The sequence below is a fragment of the Carassius gibelio genome, chromosome A5 (genome assembly GCF_023724105.1).
Source record: "Carassius gibelio isolate Cgi1373 ecotype wild population from Czech Republic chromosome A5, carGib1.2-hapl.c, whole genome shotgun sequence".
Taxonomy (NCBI): domain Eukaryota; kingdom Metazoa; phylum Chordata; class Actinopteri; order Cypriniformes; family Cyprinidae; genus Carassius; species Carassius gibelio.
The window spans coordinates 15,894,750-15,915,303 of NC_068375.1; the positions used below are offsets into that span (position 1 = coordinate 15,894,750).

A 20,554-nucleotide genomic window follows, 5' to 3' on the forward strand; every position below is an offset into this window, starting at 1 on the left:
GTTAGTCCTTAGAGTAAGCACACAGGTTAGACCTTGTTGCGAACGAGACCAGACGCTGACTGGGTGAGTGTGTGTGGTATTTGTAGTGAGCTGGTGATTGCAGGTGGATGAGGAGCAGGTGGGAGTGATTAGTACTCAGGTGAGGGTGTGTGCTGTGATTGGTTGGTGATGGAACCTGGCGTGTCTGTTACACAAATAGCATATTAAGGCTGCATCCGAAAACTGAAAAATGCTGCCTTCGGAGGACGCATTCCAAGGTCGTGAGGCATCAAGGCACGTCCGAATTCAATGTTAGCTTCACTTCCTGTCTCCTGAGATGCCTTCATCTGGCCGATTTTTGAAGGCAGCATAGATCTATCCTTTTGAAGGATGCATAGATGGTGCCTTCGTGCAAAATCGCTGCCTGCAAAGTCATTGCCTGATAAGACAGCGAGGCAGCAAGTCACCTGCCTAAGTTTTCGGATGCAGCCTAAAACGATTTCTAATCATGTGACACTGAAGACTGGAGTCACATCACAAGAAACACAGGAATAAATGACATTTTAAAATATATGAGCATAACAAGAGTAATAATATTTAAAAAAATGATGGGTTTTCTGTATTTTGATCTAATAATTGCAGACTTGGTAATCTAAAATTATACTGACCCCGCAAAATTTTGGACAGTAGTGTGTTAACCTGATTTTTTGCATTGCCTTGAGGGTTGGCACATCATCTCTTTAGTGTTCAAGCAAAATTTGATATGATTTTATAGTTTTAATTAATTATGACATTCTGTCTACTGAAAAAAAAAAAAGAGTCTTTTTGTCCTAACAATGGAGGTCAAGGCGCACCAAAACTGTTTCTTTCATCAACATACTAGCAAACTTCTGAGATTACCTTCTGGACCACTAAATAAAATGAACCCATAGCCAATTAGCTATTCAGACATTGTTTTAGCAAACTCTTGTCCAAACCAGGCTCCATTCTGGTCCGGAACAGTAACTTATCACATGTCACTCAATTCCAGATGGATAAAATCAAGTCCTGTTTCTGTTTTGTTTTTCCTGTTCCTGTTTTTCTCAAGAATGAATGCTGCCATTAGTTGTGTCACATCACAATGACATCATCAATTATGATATGTCACATGTAAAGGCACCACTTTTAAATGGATCTGAACAGCCGAGGGGAACATAGTGTTTAAAGGCTTAAATTTATGTCTGTTTCAAAAGACTTAAAATAGAAGGACTGCTTTATGAAGACTTTTTTGTGTTTTTTTGTTGTTTTGGAGCTTGACAGTCCATGTCCTCATTCTTTTTATATGAATCTTGTACTTACCGGTTCTGCTAAGATGCCCTTTGCCCCAGGAGGTCCAGTTGGCCCTTGAACGCCCTAGAAAATGGACATTTATTTTTCCAAAACAGTTTTTATGGACATTTAACTGCTGAAAATGTACTCACTGGATATCCAATTGGTCCTGATTCACCAGTTTCACCAATTTTACCCTATTTTACAAGAGATACAGAAGAAACACACTTATCTAAATGACCATCTATCCTATAAGATAACTGTCAGCTTAACTGCATTGTCTGTGAAATGTTATGTTGATCTTTCATGATCAGTTCATCAGGTTAATCACAGTGTCAGTTACACAAATAAAGTGTAATTTTACCATTATTCCATTGAAACCTTGTTTTCCCGGGGGGCCTCCAGGACCCTGCAAAAAGAGGACAGAACCCAAAACAGTCACTAACCATTTTCCATTGCAACAACCAAATCAAATTAATCTTCATTCTGTTTGATCAAAAACAAAACCAAGCGTTTTGGAAACATTTTGGGACAAAACTTAAATGCTCCCTGTTTCCAGCATTGTAAGGTTGATAAAAATGTTGTGCTGACAATTTAGATGTGTTTCATATGTTGTTTTCTTCTGTGGTAGGGAAAATACAGTGCATGCCAGCATGGAGGAGTCAAGTACTTCATCTTGAAACATAGCATTGCATTACAATGCTGCTTTCAACATGCACCATTCATTATCACGCACAGCCAGATATACTTTTTGAAGTTATTGACATCTCATGAGAAAAAAAATAGCAATTACTAAGATAAATGTTTCAAGATATCAATAGTAAATTGCAAGTAAAGGATAATATCAAATTACTCTCATGCAGCTATAATTGAGCATATGAACAATAGTGAAAACAAGGAAACAGTAATGTAATAAAATAAAATTACAGGTTTATGAGTGAGACAGTTCTTGAACTGTGCACTTCCATGGCTTTGGTCCAAAAGGTGACTATTAATAATTCTAGTTTAAGAATATGTTTAAATCAGTATCATCACTGTAAGATATTATGCAGTAACTTAGCTGTAAAAGAATCATTGCTGAACGTTTCACCTTCATTCCCATCACTCCTTTCTCTCCGACTGGTCCATCTGGCCCCCTCGCACCCTGTGTAAAATATAGAGAGTTGGGACTGGCATTGACGAGCAGACACATATGAGGGTAAAAAAAACTAAAGGAAACAACAATTAACTGAACAGCAGAGGGCACACTTGAACAAACAAATACATTCTGAGTTATCAGATAGAAAGGAACAAGTTAATATAGTCACCTAATATGGCGAGTGTGATTTCATCAAGTATAGCATGTTCCTGGATCAACATCCTGGTTGATCCTGGAACAACATTCCAATCAGCCATTGGGATATAACCTTCCAATCAGAATTGGGATATACATTTTTGGGAAATGTCTGTTTTAGGCTTGCAATTAGGGTTAGGTACTTCAACACCCTGTTAATCAGCTATAATTTCCCACTGATTTTAGGAATAAAGTGTGGTTAAGGTTAGGTTTATGGGTAGAGGCTGGGTTAAGTCTATATTTTTGGACAATAATTTTGATCCAGGAACATGTCTTACTTGGCAAAATCACAGCGACCACCTAGTATAACTACACAGTATGGCATTTAGTCAAAGGTTGATAAAACCCAGATGCATAGACAACTCATAATTTGTATGATTTTTGGTCTTGAACAAGCCAAATCCTCAGTTCACCAGGGGAAAAAATTGAATGAATGTAAGATTTCTGTGAAACATTAGCCTTTTAACTCATGCAAGTTCATTTATAATAAACGGAAAGCTACCATTATATTTCTATTGTGATGATGTCAGGAACACAACTGGACACAGATGGAGGTTACGGTGTGAGACCAATTTATTCAAAAAGAAAAAACTCCCTCCAACGAACAAAAACAGGCCGGGAAATTAGGAAACAGTTCCAACAGAAAAATAAGAGACTTCAATGTCCTTGCGTAAACACCCGGCAGGGGGCGCCCAACGGCGCGGCCGCGTAGAGAGAGGAGAGGGGAGGAAGACATGGGAGAGCCAGTAACGGAGCAAACCAAAACACTTCTGAGGAATGCAGGTGCCCGGTCTAGGAAATGAGGGAGGGGCAAAAATAGAAAACAAAACAAAACCAGTAGCAGTAAACAATGGCATGACAGAACAGGCTTGACAGGATCAGACGGAATAGCTATACATGGACTATAGACGAACAACGATCTGGCACCGATTGGCTTGACAAACGGCAATAAATAGAGCAAGAGATGAACAGACATTGAATTCAGGTGAGCGGAGTCAAACAATTAGAAGCGGAAACTGTAGTAATAGAGGGGGGAGGGAGGGAGGGAGGAACGCCACAGATAGGTGCAAGACGAACGATCGAAACCAAAACAAAACACCATGTGCACACGAAATGCAGACATATACAAAAACACACACACACCGAAGAATGGGGTGATCAGACAACGGACATGACAGTACCCCCCCTCTGACGGACGCCACCAGGCACCGCAGGAAGGGGCTCACCTCTTCACCGGTAGAAGTCCTTGACCAGTGTCCGATCCAAGATGTCCCGGGCCAGACCCAGCTCCTCTCCTCTGGGCCATAGCCCTCCCAGTCCACAAAATATTGAAAGCCCCGACCCCTACGTCGGACCTCTAGCAACTTCCGCACCGTATAGACCGAGGAGCCATCCACTAGACGGGGGGAGGGGGGTTGGGGCAGATGGAACAAGAGGGGAATGGAACACAGGTTTAACCCTGGAAACATGGAAAACAGGGTGTACCCGACCAAGCGTGGTAGGGAGCTTGAGCTGCACCGCCGCCAAAATTAGGACCTTGGTGATCCGGTATGGGCCAATGAACCTGGATGCCAACTTGCGTGAGGCTACCCTGAGAGGCAGGTCCTTGGTGGAGAGCCATACCCTTTGACCACACACATAGCGGGGAGCAGCCGCAACTTTGGTCCGCCTATTAGCCTGGTCCAAGGCCGCCTTAGCTTTCTTCCAGGTGCATCGACACCGTCGGACAAAAGCCAAAGCAGACGGGACCGTAGCTTCGGGTTCCTGTGTGGGAAACAAGGGAGGTTGATAACCGACAGAACACTGGAATGGGGACATACCTGTGGCAGAAGCCGGAAGGGAGTTATGGGCGTATTCTACCCAGGGCAGCTGTTGACACCAGGAGCTGGGATTGTGGGATGCCAGGCAGCGGCGAGTGCGTTCCAAATCCTGGTTTGCCCGCTCGGACTGCTCATTGGTCTGGGGATGGAATCCTGATGAGACTCGTAGAGGCCCCGATCTGCCGACAGAACTCCCTCCAAAACCGAGAGACAAACTGGGAAACCTTATCAGAGACCACGTTGACCGGAAGACCATGAATCCGGAATACATGATCAACCATCACCTGAGCAGTCTCTTTGGCTGAGGGGAGCTTGGCAAGGGGAATGAAATGGGCTGCCTTAGAGAAACGGTCCAACACCATAAGAATGACGGTGCTACCCTTAGATTCCGGAAGGCCAGTGACAAAATCAAGGGCCAAATGTGACCAGGGGCGAGAAGGGACGGGCAACGGGTGGAGCAGACCAACGGGAGGCGCATTGGAAGCCTTGTTCTGAGCGCACACCGAGCAGGCAGCCACGAACTGCCAGACATCCTTGGTCATGGATGGGCACCAGAATCGCTGATGGATGGCAGCCAGCAACCTCTGGACTCCTGGATGACAGACCAGCCTGGACAAGTGACCCCACTGGATTACCTCAGAGCGCAACTTGGTGGGAAAAAACAGATTACCCCCTGGACCCCCTTTTGGCACAGGCCCCTTAAGTAGGGCCTCCTCTACTCGTCTCTCGATGTCCCAAGAGAGGGATTCCACCACCACCCCTTTGGACAAGATGGTGTCTGCTGACTCCTCCCCCTCAGGAGCCTTGAAGAGACAAGAAAGAACATCGGGCTTAATATTTTTGGACTCGGGCCTGTATAATAGAGTGAAATTGAACCGGCCAAAGAAGAGGGCCCAGCGAGCCTGTCGGGAGCTCAGCCTCCTGGCCGAACGGATATACTCAAGGTTCTTGTGATCCATCCAGACCAGGAAGGGCTGAGCTGCGCCCTCCAACCAGTGACGCCACTCCCCCAAAGCCAGCCTGACCGCCAACATCCGATTACCTATGTCGTAATTCTGTTCTGGGGGACTCAGGCGGTGGGAGAAGAGGGCACAGGGATGCACCTTTCCATCCTCATGCGACCGCTGAGATAGGACCGCACCACACCCACATCTGAGGCATCCACCTCAACAATGAATTGACGTTCAGGGTCTGGAATAGACAAGACAGGAGCAGAGATAAAACGGGACTTTAATTTATCAAAGGCCTCCTGTGCCCCAGTATTCCACTTGAACGGTACCTTGGGAGAGGTGAGTGCCGTTAAAGGTGCAGCAATCTGACCAAAGTTCCGGATGAACCACCGATAGAAGTTGGCAAACCTCAGGAACCGCTGCAGAGCTTTACGAGAGTCAGGAGATGGCCACTCGGCAACGGCCCTTACCGTACAGGGGTCCGCTTTGATCTCCCCCGCAGAAACAACGAATCCCAGGAACGGAACCGACTGGGCATGGAAGAAGCACTTCTCCGCCTTAACATAGAGCTGGTTCTCCAGCAGCCGTTGTAACACCTGGCGAAAATGCTGAGTGTGTACCTGCAGAGATGGGGAAAATATCAAGATACATGAAGACAAAGCGATTCACCATGTCTCTCATCACGTTGTTAACCAGGGCCTGGAAGACAGCTGGGGCATTGGTCAGACCAAATGGTAGGACCCCGGTACTCAAAGTGTCCCGTGGGTGTATTGAAAACTGTCTTCCACTCATCCACCTCACGTATGCGAATCAGGTAATACGTATTTCAAAGGTCTAGCTTGGTGAAGACCTTGGCTCCCTGCTATAGCTCAAAGGCAGACGACATAAGAGGCAAGGGGTACCTGTTTTTAGTAGTGATGTCGTTCAGGCCTTGATAAGGATATATCGCATAGGGCTAACAGGCCTGAGCCTGAGCCTGAGCCTGCTGCAGCCTCTTGTAGCTAACCAGCCTGGAGTATCTGAGTATTCCAAACTGAGGATTTATGGATAAACTTCGGAGGGCCCTTCGTGCACGGAGACCGGTCTGTGAAGTCCGTGGCCTTCGAAGTTCTTCGGTGGATCTTCAGATCTGTGTCTGGTGAATGTGGAATCGAACAGGAGCTGCTATTCCTCAGAATATTCCATGGAACTGCTCATGCTCGGGAACTGAAGAAGCTCAACCGACAGCAGGTGCGCCGAGAGCGGCGGGAGCGTGTTTGTCCCACCGCTGTCTACTTCTCCCCCAGCGCGATACTATACAGCTCTGCTTTGCAGTCAACAGATTTCAACTGAAAACTGAGTAAAGCCTGTGCTGACGCTTGGGCCTGTTACATCGCACCGAGCCTGTGCTGACGCTTGAGCCTGCTACATCGCACCGAGTCTGTGCTGCTGCTGGAGTCTGCAGCGCTATTTTGGGCCTTGGATAAACTGAGATCTGTACGGTATGGAAACTGCCACTAAGGTCAGCATGTATCCGTCTATTTTTCCTCTTTTCCTCTTTTTGGCTGTACTATGTCCATGTGAGGTAGAAGTCAAACATGGATATCAAAGTTGTCCTTATGTTTTTTCTGCTTCTAAAGTCACTGACTGGGATCACTCTTTTTTTAATGAATTGATTTTTTATAGGAGTCCTGCAAACTATCTTTTACTGGTTACAGAAAATATTCTGACTGTGCACTCTTGTGTCTTGTATGAACCATACAACTGGTTACTGACTTTTTACAGTAGGTCCTCTATCTGGACGAAGCACAAGAAAATCAATTTTATGCCTGTACACAATTCTGTAAAGAAAAAGTGTGTTATTTTATTGCTGCTTTTACTGTCAGGGAATGTTGAATCCAACCCTGGTCCAGAACCTTCATGTTTGAGTACTCCTGATGATTTTAAAGCTAAGTGTGGCTTTGGAATTGCTCATCTAAATGTCAGAAGTCTTCTCCCTAAATTAGATTTGATAAAAATCTGGGTTGACAGATTGAACACTGATATTCTGGTTTTGTCTGAAACATGGCTGACAAAATCAATTACAGATAATGACATTGCTATCAGGGGTTACAATGTTTTTCGCTGTGACCATCCCAGAAAAGGCGGTGGTGTTGCTCTTTACGTAAGGAACAGATTTTTGGTAACTGTTCTGTCATCGTTGTCTATTAGTAAAAAGCTTGAATGTCTTGCTTTGAAAGTAGAACTTTATGAGGGCCATTCTATCACAGTTGTAGGCTGTTACAGACCTCCTTCAGCAACAAATGATGCTTTGTCCTTATTGACTGAACAGCTAGCAATGTTAAATTTTAATGAGATTCTTCTTGTCGGGGATTTTAATCTGGATTGGCTTACGTCTGTTTCTGATCATTTCAAAGTAATTTGTGATTCTTTTAATCTTACACAGCTGATCAGTGATCCAACACGGCCAAATCTTAAACAGCCAAAAAATTCCTCCATCCTTGATCTAATTTTTACAAATGTTCCACATAAATATACTGCTGTGGGAATATTTGCCAATGATTTAAGTGACCATTGTGTTGTCACCACTGTCAGACAAACAAAACTTATTAAAAGAAGACCTCAAATTGTGTTTAAACGGGATTTTAAACATTTCTGTGAACAAGCTTTTTATCATGACTTGTGGATCTCTGACTGGAAAAAGATTTTTCTTATTAATGATTTAGAACTAGCTTGGAAATTTTTTTATGATGCCTTGTCTGAAATTATCAACAAACATGCACCGTTTCGCAAATTTAGAGTGAAGGGTCGCAACAATCCCTGGTTCTCTTGTGAGCTGTCTGAACTTTTGAAGGAAAGAGATCATGCTTGGGCTAAGGCCAGAAAAACAAAGTCTCAGGTTGACTGGCTGAGTTTTAGACAACTCAGAAATCGTTGTACTTCCCTTATTAAAAAGAGCAAATCTGAATATTACTTGTCTTAAGTAATCTTAATGATCCCAAAAAATTTTGGAAAGTTATTAAATCATCCTACGGAAACATACAGACCAATGAACTCCCAACATGCATTATGGAAAATTCACTTATTCTCACAGATAAATCTGAAATACTAAATTGTTTTAACAAACATTTTGTTTCATCAGGTTGTCTATATGAGACATTGAATCCAACTACCAAAATTTTTGAACAAAAAGGGATTTCATCGCCCCCTCTATTAGCTTCCTCGATAGGCTCGTTTGTTTTCAGACCAGTGACTGAGGCAGAGGTCTACAGAGCTCTTAAAGAGCTGGAAACAGACAAATCTGCAGGTCCAGACAATCTTGATCCTTTTTTTCTTAAAATGTCAAAAGATTTTATAACTGAACCTTTGACATATCTTTTTAACTTAAGCCTTTTAAACAATGTCATCCCTATGGTCTGGAAGTCTGCTTTTGTTCTTCCCTTGTTGAAAGGAGGGGACTCGGCCAATCTTAATAACTATAGGCCAATATCAAAGTTATGTATCCTGGCAAAGGTCTTTGAGAAAATTGTTGCAGAACAGCTTAGAAAATTTATTGAGGCTCATGAAATTTTATCAAACAATCAATCTGGTTTTCGAAAATTACACAGTACAATAACTGCTGCAGTTAAAGTAGTTAATGATATCATTGATGCTCTTGATTGTAAAAAGTTCTGTACAGTGTTGTTTATTGACTTGTCAAAGGCCTTTGACACCGTCGATCATGTCACCCTGTTAAATCGGCTTCATAAAATTGGTCTGTCTGACAATGCTATTGGCTGGTTTTCTAACTATTTATCAGGTAGAACTCAGTGTGTACACCTAGTTGGCATGTCTTCCTCCTTTCTTTCAATAACTAAAGGAGTACCCCAGGGTTCTGTTCTGGGGCCATTGCTGTTTTCTATTTATGTGAATGATCTTGGTAAAAAGGTGTCAAATGCTTTTTTTCACTTTTATGCTGATGACACAGTTATCTATTGTTCATCTCCTTCAATTGAACAAGCCTTTGATTTCTTACAGTCTGCGTTTGATGCTGTTCAGTCTCATCTAAATCAGCTGAGACTAGTGTTAAATGCGGACAAATCTAAAGCTATGGTTTTCTCAAACAGAAAACAGCTACCCTCTCAGCTTCCTAAAATAAAAACAGCTGATGGAAAAGAAATCCAAATGGTCTCTTCTTATAAGTATTTAGGCTTTGTTATTGATGAAAATGTGTCCTTTAAACAGCATATTGAGCATCTTGTACGTAAACTGAAGCTAAAGCTCAGTTTTCTTTTCAGAAATAAATCATGTTTCTCTGTTTATACAAGGAAACGTTTGATTTCTGCAACTTTTTTACCTTTATTGGATTACGGAGATCTCCTTTTTATGAATGCATCGGACCATCTTTTAAAAAAGCTGGATACTGTTTATCATTGTGCTTTACGTTTTATGACTGGCTGTGGAAATCGTGTTCACCATTGTACACTGTATGCTGCAGCTGAGTTTCCATCCCTGTATGTTCGCAGGTGGTCTCATTTGTTGACTTTCTTTTATAAATGTATTCTTGGGCTCCTTCCATCTTACCTCTGCAAATACATGCGAAAAAACCAACAACAGTATGCTCTGCGTTTTCAGAGGAACATACTGATGGTGGTTCCCAGAGTGAGAACAGAGTTGGGTAAGGCAGCATTTCAGTACACTGCCCCCCGTGCATGGAATGAACTGCAAAAGGACCTAAATCTTTCTGAACTTGTGACATTGGGAGAATTTAAATCTATTCTAAAGAAGCGTGAACTCAATGAACTTGGAAAATGTAACTGTTTCTAAACTTGTACACATTGACTAAATATCATTTGTTTTTTTTTGATGTCATGTATGTTTTTAAATTGTATGTAAATGCTGTTGTCTTGGCCAGGTCACTCTTGAAAAAGAGATTTTTAATCTCAATGAGTTTTTTATCTGGTTAAATAAAGGTTAAATAAATAAATAAAATAAATAATCTATACAAGGACGCAAGGAGCCGTCCTTCTTCTTGACAAAGAAGAACCCAGCACCTGCAGGAGATGAGAAGGGTCGGATGAGACCGGCTTTGAGAGATTCATTAATATATTTGTCCATGGCCTCTCTTTCAGGGCCTGAAAGGGAAAACAAGCGACCCTTGGGCTGAGAAGTGCCTGGGAGGAGCTCAATGGCACAATCATAAGTGCGATGTGGAGGTAAGGAGGTGGCCCGGGACTTACTAAACACCTGGCACAGGTCGTGGTACTTCACCGGGACCCCCTTCAAATCAGCAGCCTCCACCTGCAAGACAGGACACACAAACACAGGAAAAGAGGCAGCACCCAAACAAGACGCAATACAATACTTACTCCAAGACAAGACAGAGTTGCTGGACCAATCCACGTGAGGGGTATGTTGCACCAACCACGGGTGTCCCAGAACTATGGGAGCACTCTGGGATTCAAGAAGGTACAGTGTGGTCACCTCACGGTGGTTGCCCGAGACTATAAGATTAACAGGAGGAGTAGCATAGGAGACAGTGGTGATCAAAGTGCCATTCAATAAACGGGCAGGAATAGGTTCAGGAAGAGGAATGGCAAGAATCCCCCAACGGGTGGCTAGCGAGAGGTCCATAAAGTTGCCCTCAGCACCCGAGTCAACCAGTGCTGTACAGGAGTTAAAAATATCACCAAACTGAATTGAGACAGGAAGGAGAGTGCGAGAGGAGGGGGGATGCAATAAAGGGGTAACGCTCACCCCCTCTTTACTGGTGAGCCTTGACTTGTAAGGGACAGCCTGCTGCGAAGTGACCTGATTTGCCGCAATAGAGACATAGCCCTAGGGCGAGGCGTTGCTGCTTCTGTTGAGGAGTGAGCCAAAGGCACCCCACCTGCATAGGCTCAGGCTCAGTGGTTTCTGTAGGGGAAGCAGATGATGACTCCTCAGTCCTCCAGGGTGGACGAACTGCCAGGCGGAGCCGTGCTAGCTGGTCAGCCGCTTCCTGACCTCTGACAGAGCGGTCAAATAGCCTCTCCATCTCCTGGGGGAAATCTTTAAAAGAAGCACAGCAGGGAGCTTGAGTCTCCCAGACGGAGGTTCCCCAGTCTCTAGCCTTGCCAGTTAGAAGAGTCAATACAAAAGCCACCTTGGACATCTCAAGCGCGTATGTGCGTGGCTGCAAGGCAAACACCACAGAACACTGGGACAAGAAGGCCCGGCAGGAATTGGGGTCCCCATCATAGGGTGGTGGGTTATTGCATCGGGACTCAGGCTCATGGCGAGGAAGATGGTGAACTGCACCACCCTGTGCAGCCTCTCGTTGCAGCCCTTGGATGCGGGTGGTCAGCTCAGCTAGGAACTCCACCTCCCTTGTGGTGTTCTTCAGTCTAGCTTCGTGCTGGCCCAAAAGAACACCCTGCTGGGGGACTGCGGTTCTGACAGAATCTGCGCCTGCTGTGATCATCTTGGCCAGATCGTTCTGTCAGGAACACAACTGGACACAGATGCAAGTTACAGTGTGAGACCAATTTATTCAAAAAGAAAAAACTCCCTCCAACGAACAGGCCGGGAAATTAGGAAACAGTTCCAACAGAAAAATAAGAGACTCCAATGTCCTTGCGTAAACACCCGACAGGGGGCGCCCAACGGTGCAGCCGCGTAGAGAGTGGAGAAGGGAGGAAGACACGGGAGAGCCAGTAACTAAGCAAACCAAAACACTTCTGGGGAATGCAGGGGCCCGGTCTAGGAAATGAGGCAGGGGAAAAAGTAGAAAACAAAACAAAACCAGTAGCAGCAAACAATGGCACGACAGAACAGGCTTGACAGGATCAGACGGAATAGCTATACATGGACTATAGACGAACAACGATCTGGCACCGATTGGCGCGACAGATGGGAAAAAATAGAGCAAGAGATGAACAGACATTGAATTCAGGTGAGCAGAGTCAAACAAATAGAAGCGGAACTGTAGTAATGAGGGGGAGGGAGGAATGCCACAGATAGGTGCAAGACGAACGATCGAAACCAAAACAAAACACCATGTGCACACAAAATGCAGACATATACAAAAACACACACACCGAAGAACGGGGTGATCAGACAGCGGACATGACAGATGATTCATAAGCCTTATGAAAAATTAAGAGCAAAAGCTGGGTGATCTCTGACTTTGAAGAATTTTATTTTATTTTTTTTGTCTGGAAGGTGGAAACAGCACTTTTTTTTTGAGGGCCAGTGCAACACTGCTGCCTCTGTTCTTGTGATCTGATGTCATTCAGGAAACCTTTGACCTTTCAGGGGCTAATGATAACATTTGGATTGATTGGAATGAGGCCTGGACAGAAACTTCAAATCATAAAAGGGGGTCAAAAATAAAACCTTAAGGGTTCTTTCAGAATCCTAATTCTGAATAACATCTGGTTTCAAATACAATGGTTTGTAGATATTCAACAGAATGTCAGTTGAATTTGAGTAGCAGTTTCTTCGAATTCTATGCATTTTTCTTTTATTTTTACAGTGTATACCCAAACAATCTTTCCATCGGTTACTGTAAAACTTAATAAGCTTTTTTTTTAATGGTTAATATTTTTGTCCCGCTAGCATCACCAAATTAAACTGCAAAAGTTATTACTGGTTTTCTGAATCTTCTCTAGTCTACCAAGCTGAAATCACAGACACACACACACACACAAACAGTGTTGATGTGTACAGAACTACCAAATTTTGCTATGTTTGATTGCATCATATGATAATTGCTGTTAATAGCGTTCATCGTCTGTTTGATTACGTCTTTTATTGATTACGTTTTTAATTTATTTTCCCATACATTATAAACTGACAGTCACCACTGATAAGCTACTACTAAATTTTGTACAAACTTAATTTTCTGTAAAGTTGCTTTGCAACGATTTGTATCATAAAAAGCAATATGCAAATAAACTTTATTTAATTAAATTTAATTGAATGTGAACCATTTTTATTTACAATAAAACTAACTGCAACATAAGTTGCAGATTCAGAATATGACAGAATAAAAAAAATTAAGCAAAAACACACCTGATGTGCATTCTTTCAGCATTTTGTAGAAAATGTACATTACCACATTTTGCGGTACATTCTGGCTACGTTCACACTACAGGGCTTAATGCTCAATTCCGATTTTTTGAAAAAATTAGATTTTTTTGCAAGGCCGCTCACATTTCCAATTTAATGCGACCTTTTGTGATCTCCTGTGTGAGCGTGAAATGACCCAGAAGTGACCCGCATGCGTAGAAGAGTACTCAACAGCGAACGACGTCACTCGTTGTTTGCGGAAGTAGCTAACGTTAAACATGGAAGTCAACAACAGTGTAGTCAACAGCGGAGCTCTTTTTGCAATATTACAGTTATTTTCCCAACGGAGCCAGCACAATTACAATCTTCTCATTTTAAGAAGAAAATTAAAAAGAAGGAGGAGAGCAAGGTTTTTGGCCATGGCGTTTTGTGGAGCAGTGTTAGCAACGTCGGTACAGAGAAATGTGTGGGTGCGGAGTCGGAGCCAGGAGTGGTGGGATACTGATGTGAGTGGCTCTTCTCGTTCCCGCCTACTTCAATGCAGAATTATGACATTTGTAGCGTATCAATGAAGTACGGGTCGGACACATGTGGCCTGGCCGTTCAGACAGAGGTCGCATTTCAAAAGATCGGATACGTATCGGATTCAGGACCACATACCCAAGTGCCCTGGGTCACATTTGAAAAGATCGGTTCTGTGTCGTTCAGACTGTCATGAAAAGATCAGATACAGGTCGCATAGGGGCAAACAAAAACGGAATTGGGTAGTTTCAACCTGCAGTGTGAACGTAGCCTCTGTTGCAGTAGACCCAACCCCTCTTAATTACTGTTGCTACGCCTGACAAGCCATGATCCTCTCACACCACACATCATATTCTCACACAGTGAAAAATACATTGCAGAGCAAAGAGGAAACTGACAACACTCCAACAGACAAAACAGAGCAGGTTAATTTTGATATGAATCAAAGTTTCAGCTCTCAAATTATGTCATTTTGTAAGAAATTCAAACAATAAATACCATTCTGTGGCTCTTTAATGTGTAATCACTATAGTGCCTCAGTTTAAGGGGCACATGAACCGATCATCTTTTCCACTTTAACATCAGATCCAATACAATACAAACTTTCTAGGAGGACTTTAATCCATCACAAGATTTAAGATTTTGAGATGATCTGACAGCACGTCCAGTGAACATTTAACTTTACGATCAATATGAGCTATTTTTAATTTGTCTGAGAAGACTTCATATTCCTCAATAAATTACATGAATATTGGCCTCTAAAAAGCAGTGAGATAAAAGGATATGTCTATGGGAATTTGGAAAATGATGAGTCTCAAATCCCAGACCTCCATGTTCTCCATCAATGGTAATTCAGTCCCAACTGCTGTTCATCTTTTGTTTGTTGAAAGATTAATGTTTCATCTGTAATGGTGAATTTAGTTTATGAAATGTGTTTTTGTGATGTGAGGAAGGACAGTTATGAGTGCTGAAATTTCTGACGGGAATCTAGAAAGCTATTAGAATCTATTAACACATACAATTTGAACTTGTGTGAAATTCATTAAGAGTGAAGCTTCAATGCAAAATTCCACATGAAATCACAGTGGACCCTATTACCTTTCCTAATGCATGTTACTGGTCTAGCTGAGAAAATAATTTATCAATGCAGGTTATTACAAAGAATTAAAAAAGAAAGAATTAAAATATAATAATAATGAAATGCTCATTTAATGTAGGCTGTGCAAGCTATTGGATAAGATTAACCTAAAGCCAATTAGGTATGGCCACTTTTAACAATTCAATCAGTTCTTGAAGGATAAAATCAACCAATCCTAAAATATTTTTCCATTGGATATTGTGTTTCCCTTTGAAATGTCACATTACAGAAGTAGAATTGGTGCAAATGGCATTCAAATTGACTTGAGTTTTTTGATTGTTCTTGTCTGAAAATCATCATAAATCTGACATCACTGACATAATCCAATCTCCATGCTAGGGACTTTCCAATCAGTACTTGAAGGCTGAACTCTTTGGCAACATCCAAATGTTCTCATTAGCCATAACACCATAAACTATGACACACATCCAAATAGCTAAAATTAGATCTTTACTGTAATCACAAATCAAAATATTGACCAAGCTGCTCATGAGCACTGCCACTTGTCTACAGATGATGGGATTCTGTCCTCTGTTTGCCCTAAACTCCCGTGGCTTGCTTTCTAATTAGATCCCTGTGGATCCTTTGCCATGATAGTATTGCAGCTAGACTTTTTTTATAGTAAAAAAAAAACAACAACAACAAAAAAAAATATTAATGTAAAGTAGATTTTTTTCCCAATCAGTGATAGTTTTGTCCCGATGTATTGCCATTGAGCTTTGTCGACATTATCATTACTCAAAGTTGTGGTGATAAAATTAAAATACAGGAAATTTGAATGTAAAATTGTGTAATTTTATAATTTTAATTAGTATTTAATGGTAATGTAATCAAAGCTGAATTGAAGGTCGCACCTGTCAAGCTCTTCTGCCACGATACTTTCATTGACTGTAAATATAAAGGAAATATAGCTCAGTATAACTTCCAGTAACCACTGCCTCTGCAGGATGCAAAACTATCCAAAGATGACAGAACTATATGCCAATGCAAAACTCATTACAGGCCTATGTGAACTTGAATCACTTCCACTGAGAACAAATTTCTTGAGCATACAGTGATAATCATCTAGAGAGGTTATATAAATATGTTAATGGATTGAGTTAGAAAGAAATGAAGACTTCTGTTCATGAGCTTGGCTTGAACTTTAAAGTATAATTAAATGATGTCTTACTTTTAATTCTTCAACATTTTTCTTTATAAAGCACATGTAATGACTGATAGTCAAAATGATCAGTTCTTACCATTCTGCCTTTGGATCCTCTGGTACCGCTGAAGCCCCTAGCCCCGGGAGGCCCCTGGAAACACCGAACAAAGTCCTGAATCAGGCGGCAGGAGATCTTTCTCTCAGAAATTCAGTTAGAGCCGGCAAGAGTCTCTAGCAGGCAAACAAACATCACTTGACCCGATTACAAATATAGGGTGAAAGCTCTGTCCTTCAAAGGCTGCTGTTTATGTTTGTACTCTGCTGCACTTTTTGCCCTCCTCACAGGGTCATCTGAGTGCCTCCAAAAGGTATTTTCTTCCAAACACTTGATATTCTTCAACATTTGTGTGAATATATTAAAGAAGAGGATAGAGTTTCTTTCAGTAGGATGCTAATTATGCTAGTGTCTGAGTCTATCATCAGTGTATTGTACATGGACAGCTCTAATGAGAGAACGTAAACAGGGAAAATGTTCATCTGATTACTGAATAAAGTGAGATGAACTTGGCTTTTTATGATACTTCCGTACTCTGGACCAGACCGGACGCTTGCCAGATGCTGTGAAAATTACAACAGAAAAGACACAAAACACAGCTGTGATCTGGGCTGATGTTACTTTGTGCAGAGACTCTTGGCCAGGAATGAATAAACTCAGTTTACACACACACACATATATATATTACATTGACTTACTGGTGTACCTGCTGGTCCAGATGGGCCCCTCTCACCCGGGGCCCCTGGGTGTCCCTAAAACAATGATCACAGACACATCATTACAGAATAATCTCTATTACAAGCAACAATCTCTAATACCACAAAAAAAAAAAAAAATATATATATATATACAGTGGGGATCGAAAGTTTGGGCACCCTTTGCAGGTTCTGTGAAAATGCGAGTAATTTTCAAAAAATAAGAGAGATCATACTAAATGCATGTTATATTTTATTTAGTACTGTCCTGAGTAAGATATTGTACATAAAAGATATTAACATTTAGTCCACAAGACAAAAAAATTGCTGAAATTATTAAAATAACCCCACTCAAAAGTTTGGGAACCCTTGGTTCTTAATACTGTGTGCTGTTACCTGATGATCCTCGACTGTCTTTCTGTTTTGTGATGGTTGTGCATGAGTCCCTTGTTTGTTCTGAACAGTTAAACTGAGAACTGTTCTTCAGGAAAATCCTCCATGTCCTGCAGATTCTTCAGTTTTCCAGCATCTTTGCATATTTGAACCCTTTCCAGCAGTGACTGTATGATTTTAAGATACATCTTTTCAGACTGAGGACATTTGAGGGACTCAAACACAACTATTTAAAACGATTCAAACATTCACTGATGCTCCAGAAGGAAACAAGATGCATGAAGAGCTGGGGGGTGAAAACTTTTGAACATGATGAAGATGGCCAAATTTGTCTTATTTCGTTGAAATATAATTGTTTTCCATTTAGTTCTGCCCTTCGTAAGTAACAGAAGATACTTGTATGTTTCCCGGTACACAAATTAAGTACAATTCACCTTGATCTTCAAATTCCAAAAGTTTTCACCCCCAGCTCTTAATGCATCTTGTTTCCTTCTGGAGCATCAGTGAATGTTTGAATCTTTTTAAATAGTTGTGTTTGAGTCCCTCAAATGTCCTCAGTGTGATAAGATGTAACTGAAAATCATACAGTCACTGCTGGAAAGGGTTCAAATATGCAAAGATGCTGGAAAACTGAAGAATCTGCAGGACCTTAAAGATTTTTCTGAAGAACGCTGCTCAGTTTAACTGTTCAGAACAAACAAGGGACTCATGCACAACCATCACAAAACAGAAAGACCGTCGAGGATCATCAGGTAACAGAACACAGTACTAAGAACCAAGGGTTCCCAAACTTTTGAGTGGGGTTATTTTAATAATTTCAGCAATTTTTTTGTCTTGTGGAATAAATGTTAATATCTTTTATGTACAATATCTTACTCAGGACAGTACTAAATAAAAAATAACATGCATTTAGTATGATCTCTCCTATTTTTTTGAAAATTACTCATATTTTCACAGATTCTGCAAGGGGTGCCCAAACTTTCGATCCCCACTGTATATATATATTTTTTTATATTCATTTAGTTGTATTCATTCAGTTGTATTTGTTTCATTTTAGCTTACCATTTTAAGTAAACTTGGTGGTGTGGCAAAAAACTTTTTATGTTTATGTAATTTAGTGAGTAATTAATTTGACCAATCACACTGCACAAATCATATTATTAATGGGATTTTTTTTGTCCAGTTAGCATTTCAAAAAATCCTTTCAACAAGATAAAAAAAAAAAACATTGCATAAAATACAGATTTATTTTCACTTGTTTTCTTGCTTTCAGAGAAGAATGAATTTTATTTTGTCTTGCTGCATTGCCAGATATTTCACATATTGCACTTAAAAAAGTTAAAGTTATAAACATGTGAAAAAAATCTTCCAGTGCAGAAAGACAAAATTCATTACACTATGACAACATTTCTATTTTATGTGGTGTTGCTTCATTTTGTTGTAAGACATTTTTCCAGAAAACAAATAAAACACTAATTACTCATTATTTTATTTATAAAAGTTAATGAATGGAAATTAATACAAACTATTTTTTTATTGCTATGGGCAACAAATGCATACAGGCAGTTTTATGTGTTATAGGAAATATCAAAACATTGAAATGACGACAAACCATATTCGGAAGACTGGAAGGTAGCTCTTGGTTTGTTTTGGAGTGGCTTGGTTTGGTTTTGGTTTCAACTTTGACATTGTTCCCAAACCACTTTACACAGCAAATGGCTACAATTTCCTTATGTCATTGAAAGGGAAATGACTCTTTCAGTGGTATAGCTGATTGTCTCTTGAATGGAAAATGGCTGATGGCATGTTCCCACATACTACTTTTCAAACCATTGTAACTGTGTGAGTTATAGTGACTGCTCAAGGTTAAGTGGGTATTAGAGATCCCCTGAGAGCAGAGACGAGATCCAGACTTACTCCTTACCATTGCTCCCTTTTCTCCAGGTGGCCCGGGCAGACCCATCACACCACGATCTCCCTGAGAGCAGAGAAAGAAACACAGCTAAACCAAACAACACAGCAGAAGATAATACTAAGCATCAAGGAAAGACATGACTGTCCATCATACAAAACCAACATAAACATCTGATGTTTGATTTATAACACAAAATATACAAAATTCATAACCTTAAATTGAACATGATTACAACAACATGGGAAAGCAAATGACCTACTAACCTTTTCTCCAGGAAACCCCACCTCACCAACAGGTCCGACAAAACCAGTAAGACCCTATTGTGCACAATAAATAAGGAAAAAGAAAATCAAAGTTTATTAACGCTAGATTAAAATGCATACGAACATACAAGTAGTATACAAAAAATCCTTTACCCTCTCACCAAGAATCCCAGGATTCCCAGAAAACCCAGGCTCTCCCTACCGCAAAGAGACAACATTTACAATTCAAAAACTCAATTAGATGTTAATTTGTTCGTTGACAATATAATAGTCACTAATACATAGGACTCATTCACACAGAATTGTGTTCATTCAAGCTGAAATTTAGTCAAATATTAATTGTATTTAGAATAAATAATATGCTAGTTATGAAATTGTCCTTAAATGCCTCATATAAAAATGATATTTTCATCACAGAATGCTGTTAACTCCAAAGCCAACTGTATGATATTTTATACACACACTTCTAAAGCCTCAAAATGATCAATAATATCAAAACTTTGCAGATAAAACCCACTACACAACCTAATAAACACCTTCTATTGTCTGACTGATAGTTTATATCAAGTATAGTTTTTTTTAGCAAGTAAAAGGCCTTTTAATGTAATTGTAAAACCACCTTCATGTCATGGTACATGTCTCTTTATAAGAATATAAGAAACATAAGCTATAAGATCTAAAAAATATAAGAATAGCATACATTGTTAGTACTATTTAAATTTAGCAAACGCTTTTACCCAAAGCAACTTACAGTGCATATAGGCTAACCTTTTTTTACTTAACATGTTCCCCTGGGAATTGAACCCACAACCTTTTGCGCTGCTAACACAATGTTCTACCACTGAGCCACAGGAACACTATTCTAAAGATGAACACTTGCTGGACTAAGCAACTTTGGTTTACGTGATTATCCATACAACACTTTTTTAGAAAAATCATGTTGAAATGTGAGTATCAAATAAGAAAAATAAGACAATCTTTTGAGGAACATGTACTTCTATCTCTCAATCATCATTGGATTGCAATGCA

The 20,554-nt window shown here is 40.8% G+C and overlaps 1 protein-coding gene and 1 long non-coding RNA gene across 3 annotated transcripts in view; both read right to left on the reverse strand.

Annotated features, from left to right (window-relative positions):
* The window catches only part of LOC127997392 (collagen alpha-1(XXVII) chain B), a 118,345-nt gene that overhangs the window by 19,834 nt on the left and 77,957 nt on the right, over positions 1-20,554 (reverse strand). The window contains exons 24-32 of the mRNA XM_052592022.1: positions 19,679-19,723; positions 19,526-19,579; positions 19,272-19,325; positions 16,958-17,011; positions 16,302-16,355; positions 2,378-2,431; positions 1,652-1,696; positions 1,440-1,484; positions 1,318-1,371 (exon numbers count right to left, since the gene is read on the reverse strand). Coding sequence (XP_052447982.1) covers positions 1,318-1,371; positions 1,440-1,484; positions 1,652-1,696; positions 2,378-2,431; positions 16,302-16,355; positions 16,958-17,011; positions 19,272-19,325; positions 19,526-19,579; positions 19,679-19,723 — 459 coding nt within the window. The remainder of the gene's footprint in view (positions 1-1,317; positions 1,372-1,439; positions 1,485-1,651; positions 1,697-2,377; positions 2,432-16,301; positions 16,356-16,957; positions 17,012-19,271; positions 19,326-19,525; positions 19,580-19,678; positions 19,724-20,554) is intronic.
* On the reverse strand, positions 5,208-6,328 carry LOC127997408 (uncharacterized). 2 transcript variants are annotated; one of them, XR_008170283.1, is made up of 4 exons: positions 6,293-6,328; positions 5,720-6,010; positions 5,483-5,631; positions 5,208-5,243 (listed from the first exon to the last, which is right to left on the reverse strand). It is a non-coding gene; the product is annotated as an uncharacterized LOC127997408 (long non-coding RNA). The 2 variants fall into 2 exon arrangements; XR_008170277.1 differs by having other exon boundaries at positions 5,483-6,010.